This window comes from Diplotaxodon limnothrissa, linkage group LG20, assembly GCF_057381915.1.
Source record: "Diplotaxodon limnothrissa isolate DT_005_m linkage group LG20, D_limnothrissa_male_GT1.1, whole genome shotgun sequence".
NCBI classification, from domain to species: domain Eukaryota; kingdom Metazoa; phylum Chordata; class Actinopteri; order Cichliformes; family Cichlidae; genus Diplotaxodon; species Diplotaxodon limnothrissa.
Window position 1 is genome coordinate 7,771,386 of NC_140615.1, and position 18,284 is coordinate 7,789,669.

The following is an 18,284-nucleotide window of genomic DNA, read 5'->3' on the forward strand; positions in this document are numbered from 1 at the left end:
CGCTCGGCTGTTTCCAGAACGGGACAGTTCTCGGATTGCCAATAAGGGTGTTGCTGCTTGAGTTGCTCCGTAAAATGTGGTTCTATTATCAGGTCCATTAAGTATACCTCTGTGTAATGACACTCCACTCGCCAACATTTCTCTCTCGACCCTTCTCCTAATAACCCCTTTTACATTTCATTTTCGTTATTTAGCGGGCAGCACTTATCCTCAGCCACTTTACATTTTGCCAGTGATCAAATTAATGGAGTCAAAAGGCCTGGGAAGCAGGTACATGTCATACGGGCAAAGCAGTGGGACTAATTGTAGTTTCAGGGGAGGCAAGATGGGACCTAAAGTGATCCATGCTGCGCGAAAATGTATCGGAGCAAGGCTCACATATCCTCTCTTATGGTTTGTTGTCATAGTTTATTGTAGTCTTGAAGGTCTCTAGTGTCCTTATGTAAGAAATCAGTCATAGGTATGGGTGCAGAAGGGGATGATGCAGTTTAACACCAGCAACCTTGAAAAGGATAAGCGGAAGCGAATGGATGGATGGAGTGCATTAATCACAAAAAAGTAAATGAAAATAAATAATTGATGTGAACCCCTGATGTTTCTGATGTTTCATAATATCATATATGTCAGGAATCACTATGGCAGCATTTAAACGCAGTATGGTTTTATTTGGAGGCATTGCATTGTGTTTGTAATAATGTTACTGTCCGTGGATGTGACACATATAACAAAATTTGTTGTCTCTCAAGCAATCACTTCTGTAATTTCAAACATAGGTACATATATATAGTATATATAATATACCACCTAATTTAATTGATCCGGTCCAAACAGGGTTTGAAGTTGAATGAAAGAAAGTCGCACTGCACACATGCTCAATTAATTTAAGTACATAAAGTATAAAACAGTCTACTTAAGAGATGAAAATACCATGAGAATTTAAAATGCTTTAAAACAATATAAAATGCTATGACAAACAGGCCTAAATGCCTTAAAAAAAGACAGTTTAAAAGCGCATTGTGCAGAGTGCTGTTACTGTGCATCTAGTGACTTAGAGCTATTGTCTGTAACAAGATTATAGAAGCACGTTCTTTAGATAACAGACAGTTGCCTCGCTTCCACATGGAAACTTCTGATTAGGTTCTGATTAAGGGACTTGCAATCATCTTCTCCACGTTCAAATTTTACATGACCAGAAATCCTAACCTTGACTGAATGCAGTTCTTTTTTCTCTTTTTTTTGTAATGCTGTTTAAATTTAGAAAAGCATCACTTATTACATCTTTGAAATTCTTGGTTCAAATGTGCAACAATGACCAGGAAATACAGAGGACATTTGTCATCCTTAGTTGTCCCATTCATCTCAGATTTTATTTTTTCAGTGTGAGTTGGAGCTGGAGTCTCAGAGTATGAAGTGTGATTTATGCATGGCACTTGGTACTGGAACTGCACGAGATGGGGTAAAGCAGTTCCCCTCACCCCCACCCTCCCCCTTTGCCCCGAGGATGCATGAAATTAAGCAGAATGACTCTACTCATCCGACTATAAATGACGCTCCATATGCTCCACCTAGACACCCGCGTTCAGTGGGCCAAGAATCACAATTTTGGATTTTATTTTTTCGTTTTAATGTGAAAAATTGAAGTGTGACATTTGTCTGTTGTGGCTTGTTTTAAAAGGGAGCGAAATCCTCTCACTGCTGCTGGTGCTTTGAAAGCACTTAAAATTTTTTTACCCCGAGTCAAATTGCCAATGAAAAAAACAACAAAAAAACAAAAAACAATAGTCTGTGCTGTTGTTTTTCATTTTGTCGTTTTTCGTCTTTGTCACAACGACAGGGAGGAGTACTTTAAAGCACCATTCAATGAATATTAAATGAGTACTCCTCCCGCCTTTACTCGTCAATCCTGTCAACACAGAGAAGGTTCAACAGACGACTTCAAAGACAAATTTCATTACACAATCAGTGCCTTGTCTCTACTCATCTGATGGACCGCACCTATCTCTGTGATGCTTATTACTGTCAGTAATTTGGCTCTGCAGTTATCTCAATAACAAATAAAACCGCAGCCTCCCGTGGTGATGTTAAATCAGTTTAGCATTTCACACACAACAATTTCTGCAGTCATGTAGCTGTTCAAAGCCGATGCACCAGTATGAGACCCAATTCCAGCAAGCATGTGACCCTTCTCTCTCTGCTGAAGTAACACTTTTATTTTGGCTTAAATGCATATTCACTGTTAAAACTGTGCAGCGATTCACAATTGCACTAATTTGGGCAACGTTGTGGTAAAGCTCTCTTCCTTTTCTGCAAATTGCAGTTCTGCTGCGTGAAGAGGTGGCCCAGCTCCAGGAAGAGGTGCACCTGCTGCGGCAGATGAAGGACATGTTGAATAAGGACCTGGAGGAGACCCAGGGAGGTTGCTCGGCTGACGTGCTCTCTGCCACTGAACTCCGTGTGCAGCTGGCGCAGAAGGAACAGGAGCTGGATCGAGCCAAGGAGGCTCTGCAAGGTAAGGACTGTCAGGAAACAAGAAACTGTGTGTACTGTTTGAAACACAGACTTTTTTTTATTTAAGAAGAAATGTGGAAAGTTCTTGTTATTAATTCGATTTCTTTACAACATTTTCTGATCGGTAGTAGCAACCAGTTTTAATAATACAGGTAGGTAACATTTAGCCCAGGAGTTTGCTCACTGTGTGAAGACAAGCACCTCCTGACCGTTTCATCTAGTGACAAGCTTTTGCCTACAAGAACAATTAAATTATATTTCTACGAACAAAAGAAGGGTGAAAGAAAACAAAATACTAAATGGAAAGGTGTAGGTCTTAACCTTTAAATTGATCTTGTTTTTCATTAAAAATTGGAACATGGACATCATCACTTACAGTCTGATTTCATGGCACTATTCCACTGATGCTCTAGAAGAAGTTTTCATCTCAGGCTGACAGATTATGTGCTCTACCCGTCTTCTTCTTCTTCATGTAGTCTTTTTTACATGTCAGCTTCAATGAGCAAACTTGTTTTTCACTTGTTTCACTTTTTAGAAGCACAGGGGAAGCAATATTCAGAACCTCTGTTATGTCAGCCTGAACGCATTTTCACTTTTTTTCATCATTCCTATGGAGACTCTTTAAAAAGCCTGTTTTGGCTTCCTCATTGTACACGATTGTATCAGTTTTTAAAGTCCAGTGCAGGCTTCTCTCTTACAACATCTCTCATCACCACTTGCTCAGCTTCACGTGGATATAAACATGTTTCCTTGTATAGAAAAATGGGGGCTGGACAGTAATGCAGATGGCTGATTGTAAGGAGATTGCACAAGCCTCTTGGTTTGAACTGATTCTGATTTATTAACATGTGCACAGTGGAAAGAAGAAAATATGCCGGTGTGCATATTTCATAAACCGAATGGTAGCTTTGCATATGCACTTGTTTTTTGTGCAGGATAAGAATGTTCTCATGTGTGTATTAGTCAATAAGTATCACTGAGTTTCTGTAATATTGTAATATAAGTCTTTTGGTTCCTGTTGTAATTTGAATATTTTACTTTTTCCAGTGCTCCCCTGTCTTTGATCCCTCTGTGTTTGTGTCTTCACCTCGCAGTTTGTTTTGCTAATTACTTTTCTTAGTGTGCTTGTCGTACTTTTTACTTCCTGTCTGTTTCTTTCCCTGATTCCCTGAGTGTTTTCACCTGCTAATTGCTTCCTCCTCTTTTTCGCCCTCGTCTGTGTCCTGTTCCCTAATTAGTGCTCTGTGTACATATAGTCCTGTGCGTCGCCTCTCTGTTTGCGGTCCTGTGATTAACCTTTTTTGTGGATCTTTTTTTTTTTGTGTTGCTTTGTATTTTCGGTAGTGTGTGTGTTTCTTTGGACTCTGTTCATCCTTTTGGAATTGTTTTTTTTGTCGTTGATATTCTACACTTTGGTCCTTTCCTCACCGCTACTCCTGAAAAAAAAAATGCAGAACAAGTGTAGGTTCAGGTAAATGTGTCCTGTTGGGGGAAACAACACAACACAATTTTTAAAAATAAGTGGCACATTTCCCTCTTCCTTGGTCAAAGCATTCAATTTAGTATCCTGTTGCTTTAAATCTCTTGTTTGCTGCTCCCGCTCCTGCTGAGACAAAACCTGTGCAGCCTTTTGCTCCATCGGGCTTTTCTTTTCTATTCATCATAATGTTAACATAAGTGTCTGTATTAGTGTGGTTGATGCAGCCCATTAGTTGCATTATGGTCCATTAGCATGTGTTATGCTAGAGAGATGGAGTTATATCTCGGGGTGAGAGGAGACGCAGATGCTTGGACTATTTAAAAAGGAAAAAGAAAAAGCTCTCCACGCTTTTGGCAAATCGAGCTGCTCTTCTCCAACTGTGCAGCATGACACAAATACAGCTCAACATAATGTAGAAGATTCAAGAAGGTGATATTAAAATAAATAACGTTACTAAGGTGTCTGTAATAGCTAGCTTCACATAGATCTTTCATCTCCCTGAAGTCTCGTTTTTGGCTTGGTCATATATCTAACTAAAACGTGAGGGCAGGTCATTAAATAAAATAAGCCTTTTTAACTTTTTATCTAGGATTGAATTGGGAATATGCACACCAGTGACAAAATAAAGTTTTAAAGCATTGGGCCAGCGTGTGCCATCAAAACAGCGTACTGGTGTCTTGGTATTGATTGTCCAAGCCTTTAGGACACTGCTGGAGGGATGGACCCACCAGCCTTCTAAGACATTGTGTAATGTGGTGCTTTGATGGTCCAAGTAGAGCGCTGTTGAACATGTTGGTCAAAAGATGATCATCGTTGTCAAACCATTCATTGACCCATTATGTCCTGTGAACAAAGGCGTTACATCCTGGAAAAAAATGTTCTCATTAGGAAGGATGTGCTTCATCACATAATGAAGGTGGTCACTGACAACTTGGTACTGATTTGCAGTGCGGGCAGACGTCTTCTTTTTTTTTTTCCTTTAATTTGCTACCTGTCTTTGCTTACATGCTGCTTTCTCAGAGAGTCTGCAGTTAGTAAAGAAATGAACATTGCCAGGCAGTTTAGAGTGGATTGCAGGGCATCAAGCAGAGATGTCATCAGTGTGGCAGTGAATTATTTTTTTCAAAGAATTATCGCCCATGGAATGAGGCAGAACACAAAAACTACCATTTGGTATCAGACAAAAGCATGACATGCTGTCAGGGGATTTTGTTGCTGCGACATTTCACTTGACACTTGCAGCCTACGCTTTTTGGAAGAATTGAACGAAAACAAAATGGACTGGGGCAGAGTAGAATAGAGCACACATCAAATAAATACTTATCTCTTCTTCAGCGGGATGTTGGCTGTCTGAACATAGTGCACACAGGCTCATACAGTCATTTGTATGACTCAGGCCTGTTAATGAAGGCCAAAGCCTACCAGCCCCAGCAGGCACTGACGGTAATCGGCAGCTAATGAAAGCTTTATAAAAGCGGACTTTGGTTGGCTTACGAGGGCCAGAAACGTTAAGCGGGGTGGATCTAGTCTACAATTAAGCTGGGTATGTGGGAGGACAAGAGGAAATTGGGTGTTGTCATATTCAGGTTTCGTTCTGCTGGGGTAAGTTCACCAGGCGAATTGAAGTGACTGTGAACTTGAGTATGAAGTCATTCCTGTTGCTATTTTTCATTTTGTGTTTTCCCTCCCCCTCTGGAAGGCATTTCCTATGAGGAACAGAAGGACAAGCTGATATTCAGTCAGAGCTCTTGGTCAGTTAGATGACCCTCAGCCACTCTTTCTACTTGAATTGGGTTTGGATTTCTACTGTTTAGATTAAGCTTTTTCTTTTTGATAAAGATTATAGGTAGGGATAAATCAGGTGACCCTGAATCCCCCCATAGTTACGCTGCAATAGGCCTAGGATGCTGGGCCACCTGTTTTCAATTACTATGCATTTAAATGCAAGTTATTATTTATCTGTAGCTCTTCCACAGCGTGTCTTTTGTCCCATCTTCCTCCCCTCAACCCCAACTGGCTGTCCCTCCCAGAGCCTGGTTCTGCCACAGGAGTTTTTCTTTCCCACTGTCGCCAATAGCTTGCTCATACAGGGTAGTGTGACTGTGGGGTTTTCTCTCTATTATTGTAGGGTCTTTGCTTTTTACAATATAAAGCTCCTTAAGTCAGCTGTTGTTGTGATTTGGCACAATATAAATAACATTGACGTGAAAATTGAATGAGATTTGCATTCACATGTAAACGAAGCAAAACTGTTTACATGTTATTGTTATTTTCCCACTGGCCTGGTCTTTACAGCAGAAGTTCGTTTCAGCTCTTTTGTAAGTCTGCAGTTGTCACTCTCAATCTTCATGCACTGAGACTACTGCACACTCCAAACGTATAATTTCTGAAGACAGCTGTGAAAGGCCAGCAACTGCATTTCCTAGCTTTTTCTTTTTGTGCTGTTGGCTTGGGGTGGGTAGCAGCTAGTGAATGTTGGCTCTGGCCTCAGCAATATTTACAGTTGTTTCTAAGTAGAAAGTAGAAACACATCTTTCATCCTTCTTTTGTTGTTTTTGTTCCTTTTCCAACTTCTGCTTCGCAATGCATTCAAGTTTCTTGCTGCCAATGTTGGCACATGGTACTGGATCACACTGATGACGATGTTTTTGTGTGTATTAATATCTTAATAGGCTGATACCGTTATGAGAAAGCATGAACAGAAAATTAGTAATAAGAAAATAGACAAAATATTTCTAAAAGGAAAGAAACAGAGAATTATCAGAAAAAATTATGCTTTGAAGGTCTTTCAAAGTTTTTTCTTCAGACTGCAGTGGCAGGATTTTAAAAAAACAATATCTACAACAGAAGAACATCTGAAGTCATGACCATTGAAAATATGAAAACATCCAGCAAAGGCCTTACACAGGACCCGAAAGGATGCATGTCAAGAAGCCATCCTGATGAAGGAAAAGACTGACACTATAGACTGACACTATCAGTCATGGATTGGCCTCCCCAGAGTCCAGACCTCAACATCATTGAGGTCTGGACTCTAGAGAAAAAGGCAATAAACTCCAAAGAAGAGCTTTGAATGTCCTTCAAGAAACCTGGAGAACGATTCCTGAAGACTACTTAAAAAGAATTACAAGAAGGTTTGGCTTAGAGGGTTCAGACTGTGCTTAAGAATAAAGATAGTTATACAAAATCTCAACTTTCAAGCTCATTATAATTGTACAAAGTCTGCTTTTTCCTTGCATACTACAGTCCCAATCAAAGGTTTATGACCACTTGGAAAAATGGGAAAAATCATATTTTGCATGGTTGGATCTTAACAAGGTTCCAAGTAGAGCTCCAACATGCAACAAGAAGAAATGGAAGTGAGACATAACATTCTTTTGAGCATGCAATTTATTGAAAACAGCGAGTAAACTGAAACAGGCTGTTTTACAGCTGATCAAAAGTTTAAGACCACACCTCCAACAAACTCAAACTCCCAGAAATCAAAGTTCCAAACATCAACTCAGTAATGAGTATATTTCCACATATGATTGCCCATGTTTCAGTATTTCCAGTTTCTGAGGAAATATTAAAATTAATGAGGGGTGACTCAAGACTTTTGCAGAATTCTATACATGGAGGATTACTAATGTACAAGTAATTTCAGTTTTCATTATGTGTGTAGAGTACATCTCATCTCTGCCTGAAAAACTACTGCAAAAAAGCTCTGGGTCTTATTATGCAGTGCATGAAGGCACACGTTTTTAAACAGTAGCAGCTCTGAATGGTCAGAATCATTGTTGGCATGAGAACCCACCCAGAGCTAAAGGTCTTAAATTCAATGAATTGTCCAAATAGAGGCACGCAATCATTTTTTTCTCAGTTTCTTTTAAATCAGGCTTTTAAGCAACCGAACAAGCGCTTTTTTTTAAAAGATACTGAGTCCATTAGTAATCAATGTGTGCTTGACTTTGATGCCTTCCTTTACATCTTGGAATTTGGTAGATTTAAAGTACTTAGGTGTAACTCAAGTGTTAATCGTGGGCAAGGGGGCCCACTTTTAAAATGTTGTCTTCTGTCAGGTATTGGCTTTTTCCAATGATCACATCAGCAATTATTTACAAGTCTCTTCTATGCTAGGTGCAAGGAAATAAAAATGTTTATATGTATGAAAAAAAAGTTCCTCTTTTCTTTTTACTTTTATTCAAAGGGTTTGTAACAACGCTAAAAAAAAGACTTGACGGACTTGGAAATAGTTGTTTTAGAGAGTCTGATCATAAAAAAAGAAGATAGGCCAAATGTTCTTAAGAATACCTCATTAATTACAGCAATTTCCGTATGCTGCCAATTGATTGGAGCCGAGATGTTGACTCTATTTGATTTCCCTCAGTTTTCACAAGGCTGGCATATTGTGAGGATCCCACCAGATGCTCCTGCAGAGTGCTTTTCCCAGAAGAATGAGAGCCCTGGGTTTTTTTTTATTGAAGTGCTACCAACAATTATTGTGAAGCAGAGAAGCTTTGTCTTTTTTTTTTTCCTATTTTTTTTTGTTTTTTAGTTCTTCTTTGTTTTAGTGTGGTTTTGTTTTGGATGAAGAAGCAAGCGGCTGAAGTGATGAAGTAGCGTGAAAGAGATGGATCGTTCCTTCCTTTGCTCTTTGCCACTTGAGATAATACCTGTTTAATTTGGGAATGGATCACTGAAGCTATGTTGCCACTCCTACCTCGGTTCAGATGGTTTGCGGCTAAATTGCATGCAGATTTTCTTGTGCCTATGAATACGAAATAAAGAAGAGGTGAACGCTACTTTTCAGTGCATTTGCACTCCAGTTATTCTTCATTTTCCTCTCTGCGGTCTCTTCCTTTATCTCCCTCTCTGCCTTTATTTGGTGTGATGCCCACATCGTTTAAATGTTAAGGCCTGAGTTCGCTTCCACTGTGAACCGGGCTTTGGTGTGTGAACGCTATAATTGTAATCGAGGGTAGTTGCCAACCTTTTACAATTGCAGGTTTTGTTATGATGTCCATGGGCACTCAATTCAACCCAAGAGCTGCATTTAATGCCCCTCACACAAATGACAATGACCTGATTCATTTTTGCCAATCATAAAGCGGTGTTACAAAGAGAAACTAAGCCCCAGCTTGGTGAATGCAACCAGGAAGTTCTCAAAAGGTGTTTATACGTTTACGCAACTCTCATTTCTCATCAAAGTTTGGTTTAATGAAGTTTCAAAGTGGAGTTGGCCCTCACTGCTGTTTTTAATTAGCTATTTTCACTTTGGCTATTACTATCACTGAGGGACTTCAAGTCAAGCCAGAGCTCATATGAAAGCAGTAGACAGCTATGTATCATCAAAGCACAGTCTGCCGGCTCTGTTTAGTGTCATTTCACGCTACACTGTACTTAGCTTAGCTCTGTCCTTGACTACAAGGCCTCTTTCCTTGTTAGGTGTTAAAACACCAGTGCACACATACAAAAGCACACACACTCTCAGCACCACTGAATCTCTTCAGGTTTCAGGTTCAGGTTCTTGACCCGACGACCTTTAAGCAAATAAGGTTTTTCTTAACTAAGAGCTAGTGGGACAGTCAGAGCTTTTGTGACATATTTCCTCAAATGCACCTACACCTTTACAACTTTTTATCCAGATAGTTTTGTTTAGCTTGCACTTAAAGGTCCTGGGTGTGCCCGGGTAGTGGGGATTTATGCTTAAGTGGGAAATCTACACCATTGCTATGTTGTAACCACAAGCCACACTGAAAACGTATGATGTAACCTATGGCATAACTCGATGTGTGCTGGTGTAACGGCACATCGCCTTGACACAGCCATCGATTATCGATTCCACCTGTGCGTTTCTAGCTGTTTTTTTGCTGCAGTCTTTGAATTTATCAGTGAGAGAATAACAGTTATTGTCTCAATAATATGTACTCACAAATGTCAGCAAATTCCCAGGGGGAGGTTGCTGAAACTGTTGGAATAGATATGAAAGAGTCCCAGCACATAATGCACCAGTACTAGCATAAATGCCCGCATAAATGACATCAGCCACAAAATCTATGTGATTGGGTGAATAAAGGTTGTAGTAAAAAGTGCACTGAGTTTTCAGTTATAGTAGAAAAGAGCTCTAAAAGTACAAGTCCATTTAAAACTATTACATTTACAATTAAGTAAGAAACCTTGTTTGGTTCATAGAGGCCCATTGTGTTATTTAGATGTATCTTAGCAATCTGTCAGTCCTGTATGTATCATGTATGTATATCTAAATTCTTTCATGTTTGTTTCATGGGGAACAGTTAAACTGTTAGAGCCTGTGTCTTTCTGTCTGTGACGACAGCATCATAAACCCAGGAATACTGTTGCTTGAGTGGGAAGTCAATTAGCTCAGCATGAAAGGAAATGTACTCAAAAAACCCTGAGGTCACGAGTTTAAGTCATCAGTGAAGTATATATTTTTTTGCTCATTCTTTCTCCTGAGGATGTTTTTTTCATTTTATTCCAATCAGTAAACATTAGAAAGCAACTCTTGAATACAAAGCTTCTCTTGCTAGAAAGACTAGCAAAGAGACAGCCTTCAAGAAGAACCTCAAACCAGTTGAACGTCCAATTTGGAACTTTTTTTTCACCCCAAACAACAGCAAAAATCCCACATCAACAGTTAGTCAGTGTTGAAATGTTTGCTAAATGCTGAAATCTTTTTCCACAGTAACATTAGACTGCTTTCATGTTGAATCCACCGACGACAGATTTCTCTCCCCTGGTGCTTAAATAGCTTGTATGTCTGATCTGTTTTCATTAGCTACAGTGGGGCAAAAAAGTATTTAGTCAGCCACCGATTGTGCAAGTTCCCCCACCTAAAATGATGACAGAGGTCAGTAATTTGCACCAGAGGTACACTTCAACTGTGAGAGACAGAATGTGAAAAAAAAATCCATGAATCCACATGGTAGGATTTGTAAAGAATTTATTCGTAAATCAGGGTGGAAAATAAGTATTTGGTCAATAACAAAAATACAACTCAATACTTTGTAACATAACCTTTGTTGGCAATAACAGAGGTCAAACGTTTACTATAGGTCTTTACCAGGTTTGCACACACAGTAGCTGGTATTTTGGCCCATTCCTCCATGCAGATCTTCTCGAGAGCAGTGATGTTTTGGGGCTGTCGCCGAGCAACACGGACTTTCAACTCCCGCCACAGATTTTCTATGGGGTTGAGGTCTGGAGACTGGCTAGGCCACTCCAGGACTTTCAAATGCTTCTTACGGAGCCACTCCTTTGTTGCCCGGGCGGTGTGTTTTGGATCATTGTCATGTTGGAAGACCCAGCCTCGTTTCATCTTCAAAGTTCTCACTGATGGAAGGAGGTTTTGGCTCAAAATCTCACGATACATGGCCCCATTCATTCTGTCCTTAACACGGATCAGTCGTCCTGTCCCCTTGGCAGAAAAACAGCCCCATAGCATGATGTTTCCACCCCCATGCTTCACAGTAGGTATGGTGTTCTTGGGATGCAACTCAGTATTCTTCTTCCTCCAAACACGACGAGTTGAGTTTATACCAAAAGGTTCTACTTTGGTTTCATCTGACCACATGACATTCTCCAAATCCTCTGCTGTATCATCCATGTGCTCTCTGGCAAACTTCAGACGGGCCTGGACATGCACTGGCTTCAGCAGCGGAACACGTCTGGCACTGCGGGATTTGATTCCCTGCCGTTGTAGTGTGTTACTGATGGTGACCTTTGTTACTTTGGTCCCAGCTCTCTGCAGGTCATTCACCAGGTCCCCCCGTGTGGTTCTGGGATCTTTGCTCACCGTTCTCATGATCATTTTGACCCCACAGGATGAGATCTTGCATGGAGCCCCAGATCGAGGGAGATTATCAGTGGTCTTGTATGTCTTCCATTTTCTGATGATTGCTCCCACAGTTGATTTTTTCACACCAAGCTGCTTGCCTATTGTAGATTCACTCTTCCCAGTCTGGTGCAGGTCTACAATACTTTTCCTGGTGTCCTTCGAAAGCTCTTTGGTCTTGGCCATGGCGGAGTTTGGAGTCTGACTGTTTGAGGCTGTGGACAGGTGTCTTTTATACAGATGATGAGTTCAAACAGGTGCCATTCATACAGGTAACGAGTGGGGGACAGAAAAGCTTCTTACAGAAGACGTTACAGGTCTGTGAGAGCCAGAGATTTTCCTTGTTTGAGGTGACCAAATACTTATTTTCCACCCTGATTTACGAATAAATTCTTTACAAATCCTACCATGTGAATTCATGGATTTTTTTTTCACATTCTGTCTCTCACAGTTGAAGTGTACCTCTGGTGCAAATTACTGACCTCTGTCATCATTTTAAGTGGGGGAACTTGCACAATCGGTGGCTGACTAAATACTTTTTTGCCCCACTGTACCTTACAAAGGTCAGATGTCTTCTCCGCAAAGATGTCTGATCCCACGGTAACACGCCTTGCTTTACAGCGAGGATTGTTAAATAATGCCAGTGATATCAACGCCACACAGCCCCATGAGTTTGTTTTTACTGAGGAATTGAGGAGGTGAGTGCACTGTGCTGCTCTGAGGCTCCTACATCATTATTCAGCTGGCAGATTTAAAATCCCAAACCGCGAACAATGGACTCCCTCCAATGAGCCGATGTCTCTTTTGTTCTCTCCCAAAATAATTATGTTAAGAGCTGACTAAAAGCCTGTCCCTTCTCTTTAGAGCTGAAGTTATACGCAGTCGTGGGCTAATGTTAATGTAGCGATCGTCATTTACAGAGGAGCGCGTGTTTGTGTTTTAGCTAAAAATGCTATCCAAGGAACTTAAGCTTAAAGGTCACAGCACAATCACAATTTGAAATTTACTGATATCCATTTTTTTAGAAGTGCTGTAGATTCAGTGTATTTTTTGCAGACTTCCATCACTTAGAAGTCTTCCTCAGAAGAAAAGGTGATTGTTAAGGGTGAGCTGGCAACACATAGAAAGGAAATGTTATTTGTCTGTAATCCTGGCTTAAATCTTGTTATGTGAGCCACCATAGATGGGGCACAGCAGATAATGAGGGATGTTATTTAACCAGAAGGATGCAGTGAGTGGGATGTGAAAAACACACTGTGTGAGCAACAACAACATGGCTGAGGTTGTTTTTTTCCCCCTCTTTTATAATCAAGGGTGATAAAGTCTTGCTGCCTCTAGAATTAACAAGAAAATATTCGTCCTTAATGTGTAATATTCATATAGCTTTGAATTACAAACAGCTCACCTGGCTTCACCAAGAGGTTCAAACTATGCCTCCCAAGATTCATAAAGCTCACCCATTAACTTGTTATATGTTGTGTGATTGTTCCAACAAATGCCACTTTATCTTGTCACAGCGCTAAGCAAAGAGGCTACTTTTTAAATCTTGCAGGTGAAAGAAGTATCCATTTTTTTCCTATTTAACTATCCACAAGAAAGCAAATATACATAGTTTGGAAAATGTCAAAATATTCCGTTCTTCCGAATGAGGGGGGGAGGGGGAGGGGGGTATGTATTACACAGCCAGTCAGTGCTCATTATGATAATTTGAATGAATTGTTGTCAACATGCTAGAAACAGACCCCAAATGTTTTCATCCTAAAAAACGGGTTGCACTCCTAATAAGGTTAATAACCTGCTCTTAGCTATTTTTAATACTGGCACAAGCTCCCTGAGGAGTCCAGTGTTTCTGTCTAGCAACCAGTGACTTGGCTCACTCATTAAGTCTCTCAGTAGCATCATAGAGGAGCCCGGCAGACAAAAGCTTTTAGCACACTCTAGTAATAGATGTTCACATTGAACTACTTGAAATTGCAAGGACTCGGGTATCAGAAGAGCCTTTGTGCCGTGAGTTTTAAAAATATATATATTATGTAGAAAGGGATGTTGTAATCAGGTGTTTGTGATTTTCCACATTGGGTTGGACTTTTTAAGGGGAATGTTTTGCAGATGTCCTGATTCGCTTCTTTTCTGCTTATACAGGCTGAAATTTCTTTTTGCACAAATACAGTTTTCTCACAAAGGCAAACATTTCTTTTGATTTTAGGCAAACAATTTGCAAAGCAAGTGCTAAACATTTGTAAAATGCAGTGTGGGCCAAAGAAAAAAATCTTTCTTCAGTGCGAAGGATTTAGGTGCCTTTTTAAATACAAAAAAAAATAAATGTTATTCTTGGCAACAAGTTGCTTTGTCGGTGTTAAGAGCATAGCTAGACTGAAGGTTTAGGTTTGAATTGCTAAAAGAAGGCTGTGTAGTAGTGTTCATAGTGGGCCTGTAGCAGCATCTAAACCACTTCCCCAGGAAAGCAGCAAAACACAAGAGGGAAGATAATGCAATGCATCAGACTAACAATGTAAGGTACTGCTGGGTATATTTTAGTCTGGGAATGTTTTGTTACTCTGGAGTCAGACACCTGTACTGAATCTACTGCACTTTGACAGGTTCAGAGACATGCTCTCTGACTTGCACTTTTTGTGTGCAGGGGTTCATACTACTGCAGGATAATGACCACACATTTCAAAGCCTTGAAAGGACTACTTGATCACCAGAGAAATCCAGGGAGTGTTGGCTTTCTGTCCACAGATACCTAACCATAACCCAGCTGAACATTTATGGGGGGCCCTTGAAGACTGAGAATGCAAAATGGGCTGGAATAACATGCGTTAGCAGGTTTAGCATGTCCTTGCAAATCAAGTAGATGGACAGTAGGCATACTAAGGTATTGGGAAATCAATGTAAAAGTTGAACTTTTAACTCAAACCCATGAATTAATTTTTCCTGAGTGATATTGGATTCAAATGATCTGCTATTCAAGTACATTCGCAGCAGTCAGCGAATAAGACAGATGCTTGCACAGATGTGTATCATTTCTTTATGAAAAGTCTCTTAAACTGCTTCCTTCCCGTGTCATCCTCCTCCTCCACCTCCACACACATTAGCTTCAATTCTGTATGGTTCCCAGGTGGTTCTCTGGTTGTTTCAACTGGTAATAATTCTTGGAGGCTTGAACTGAGCAACAGAGTATGTTAGTCATTAATATGTCTGTCAGCAGGAGTGCTTCCCCATCTCTCCTACATTCGTGCGTGTAACGTAACAGTCTGAGCCCCCGGAGCACAATTGTATGTTCAAAATGTTCATAGGTAGGTCAGAAGCAGTAACTAACAGTGCTAATATGATTTGCAAGTGTGAATGAACCCGTTCAAAGAGTCACAGTGAGTGCTTTCTTGCATCCAGCACCAGGAGGGTCGCTGTTGCCAAACGATCACAGGTGCAGGATGTGAGGCAGCAGAAGTGTTTTTGGCTCATCTCAAAGACGGCTTTGATTTCACTTCCTGAGGCAGGTGCTGGAAGGTTTCCTGTTTCTCTTGGTCAGTGAAGGATGTTTTTTGTCTTCATTCGCCAGCTAATGTGGTCTGCGTATCCCTTTGGCTTGGGGATTCCTCTGGTAAGAACAAGTGAAAGGGAGAGATATGAAAGGATGACGAGGGCGGTTGAAAAAAAAAAAAACAGAGGTTGAATCTGTCCTTCATTTCCGCTTGCCCAAGCATGTTCGCCAGACACAACTTGTGACTGTCACGCAGTTAACCAAGCCGTGATATAAGTTCATTACTGACACACAGCTGGTTCTGAAGGGGAGAAAAAAAGAGGGCAGAAAAAGGCAGATGAACACGTGATGAGAAGTACTGTGCTTTTAGGAAAAGCAGTTTGATGTGAAGAAGACAAAAGTAGAAAGATGCAATATGAATAAATAATATATAAATAAATGATGTATTGTCAGTTTCAAATGATAGCTGGAGGGAACCTCGACTTTAAACACCTCTGAAAAACAATCTTGCACGAGGAGGTAAAAAAAGATCAAGAGGAAGCAGGAGAACAGGCAGATGCAGAAGAGCAAAAAATGTTTGTCTTTGAGAAAATTAGAGCTTCTCTGAATAACCACTGTGAACCATATTCTTTATCATGATGCGTGGGTGAGCTGCCAGAGGATTAGAAAGAGTGTGTGGCAGAGAGAGACGGGGGGAGAGGAAAAAAAAGGGACTCAGTCTCTAACAAACCCAGCAACAGAGTGCAGACTGACATAAGGGTTCATGCTTGATCCACCTCTCTATATATAGTCAGCGGCAACAGCAGGTGTTTTTATTGTTATTTGCTTCAGGAACAAACTAACAAATCAGGAAAAGATTTGTTAGTTAGATTAAAGAAGACTCCTTAATGAAGACCACCTCTTAATGTGCAACATTCTTCATGGCTGTGTCAAAACATTAAGAACAGCATTAGACCTTAAAGTCTTTCAAGTCAAGCTTGTCTGCAATCCCAGCACCACCCATATCAGCTGAAAGTTCAGATAATAGGCTCATTATCGGATGCTAAACAGCTTTAGCCTGTCTATATTTGCTACACATCTGGAAGCCTCTTTGCAACCCACATTTACCCCAGCTCCTACTTTATCATGTTGTCTGCTCTTGATCACCTCCAGTTTTCACCACATGCACGTTGGTAGGATGGGGGAGGTCCACGAACATGGACATAAAGCCACTTATAACTTACTGTAGATAAAACGGTAATAATCCTCTGAACTCTATTGTTTGTCACTGAAGTGCAGTCATCTACACTGTAGATTATGACTAAATAGAAGTATGTAAATCTTCAAGTTATTTGACCCTCCACAAACTCTGTCTTCCAGCCATGAAGTCGGACCGTAAGCGTCTGAAAGCAGAGAAGGCAGACCTGGTGAATCAGATGCAGCAGCTTTATGCCACATTGGAGAGCCGAGAGGAGCAGCTCCGTGACTTCATACGCAACTATGAGCAGCACAGAAAAGTACGGCACCCGTTTTCTAACAGTATAGAGGCACACGCATCCATACAGACCCACTTTTTCTTGTTTGTTTGGTTTTTTTGTAGTGCATGCTCTAATCTGCTTAATTAAAAAGACGGTTGGTTACAAAAAAGGATGTTTACAGTTTAAAAAATTTTTTTTTGTGGTATTTAGATTTAGATGTTGGTGCGTATGTGGTGCCACAAGAATATGTCATAGTAAGCCCAACATCTAGAAGCACTTTTTTTATTCCTGTCATCTCAGGGTAAAAAAAAAATCAAATGAAATATTGAAAGCCCTAACAAGGCAGCACAGAAAGAGCCACTGCCTTTCTGTTTGAATCGTTCTGTTTAGTCGTGCTTGATGTGTGAACCAATCCATCAGGATCTGTGTGTCTACTAGGAGAGCGAGGATGCAGTAAAGGCGCTGGCCAAAGAGAAAGACCTCCTAGAGAGAGAAAAGTGGGACCTGCGGCGGCAGACCAAGGAAGCCACGGAGCACACGGGGATGCTGCGGTCCCAGCTTGATCTCAAGGAGAACCGCATCAAGGAGCTGGAGGCTGAACTTGCCATGGTGAGAGAGAAAGGCAAATGAGGGAACTTGACAGGCAGGTAGTGAGTCAGCACTGCATTACTGGCTTTTTATAGGCTCCATTTTCTGGAATCAGATATTTAGGAACATTTCTAATGTTAGAGTTCCTTTTTTTCCTTCTAAGATAACAATGTCGACTGACTAGTCAAAGAAACAAAGATATTGCACAAATAGTTTGAGTCCTGGTTCAGGGATATACAGTACATCTCTTTGGTCACTCTGCACTGTTTTGCCTAAACTGCATCTAATCGAAACACGGAAAGCCTTTTGAATGTACAGCATAGCCATCATTCATGTCTCCAACCCCCCCACCAGATGAGTAACTGTGTCAATCAGAGAATGGAGTTCCGGGTGTTTGAGCGCCTTGTGGACAGGGACTACTCTCCTAGGGTCATGGCGGTAAGACAGGCCCCAAGATTTAAATCTTTCCACTCCTGCCCCCTGTGGAGTTTTCTCCTATTTGTGACCTGTTTGTTGCTTTGGAAAGCCTCTTCCTGCTCCTCAGATGCACGTTTTTCATTTAGTGTTTTTAGTTGTTGTTGTTTTTTAAACTAACCCTCAGCCCACCCTGACTGATCCCAGTAATCCTAACATCGGTGGTCCCACAGATTTCCACTGTAATCGATCGGAATGTGTTTCAGGTCTAATTGAACGTTGAAATGCTTGGGGGAGGCAACAAAAACATCAGTAGTCTGACAACTAATGATTACATTGAAGGTTTGGGATTGTATTCTGTTTTGCATGACAGAGACTGTGATTGATAACCGTTTGACTGCTGGTAGACGGAGATGATTGCAGTGGAGTTGATTGTGCTGGTGATTTGCAGCCCGCCGCCGCTTGGCATGATGATACGATTCGCACAATAAGCAATAAAAAAAACATGTCAAGCATAAT

The 18,284-nt window shown here is 40.8% G+C and overlaps 1 protein-coding gene across 1 annotated transcript in view; it reads left to right on the forward strand.

The window, feature by feature from the left end:
- kazna (kazrin, periplakin interacting protein a) overlaps positions 1-18,284 on the forward strand; it is a 200,169-nt gene that overhangs the window by 166,732 nt on the left and 15,153 nt on the right. The window contains exons 6-9 of the mRNA XM_085345542.1: positions 2,318-2,509; positions 16,666-16,802; positions 17,202-17,372; positions 17,706-17,789. Of these exons, the coding sequence (XP_085201668.1) occupies positions 2,318-2,509; positions 16,666-16,802; positions 17,202-17,372; positions 17,706-17,789 (584 nt within the window). The remainder of the gene's footprint in view (positions 1-2,317; positions 2,510-16,665; positions 16,803-17,201; positions 17,373-17,705; positions 17,790-18,284) is intronic.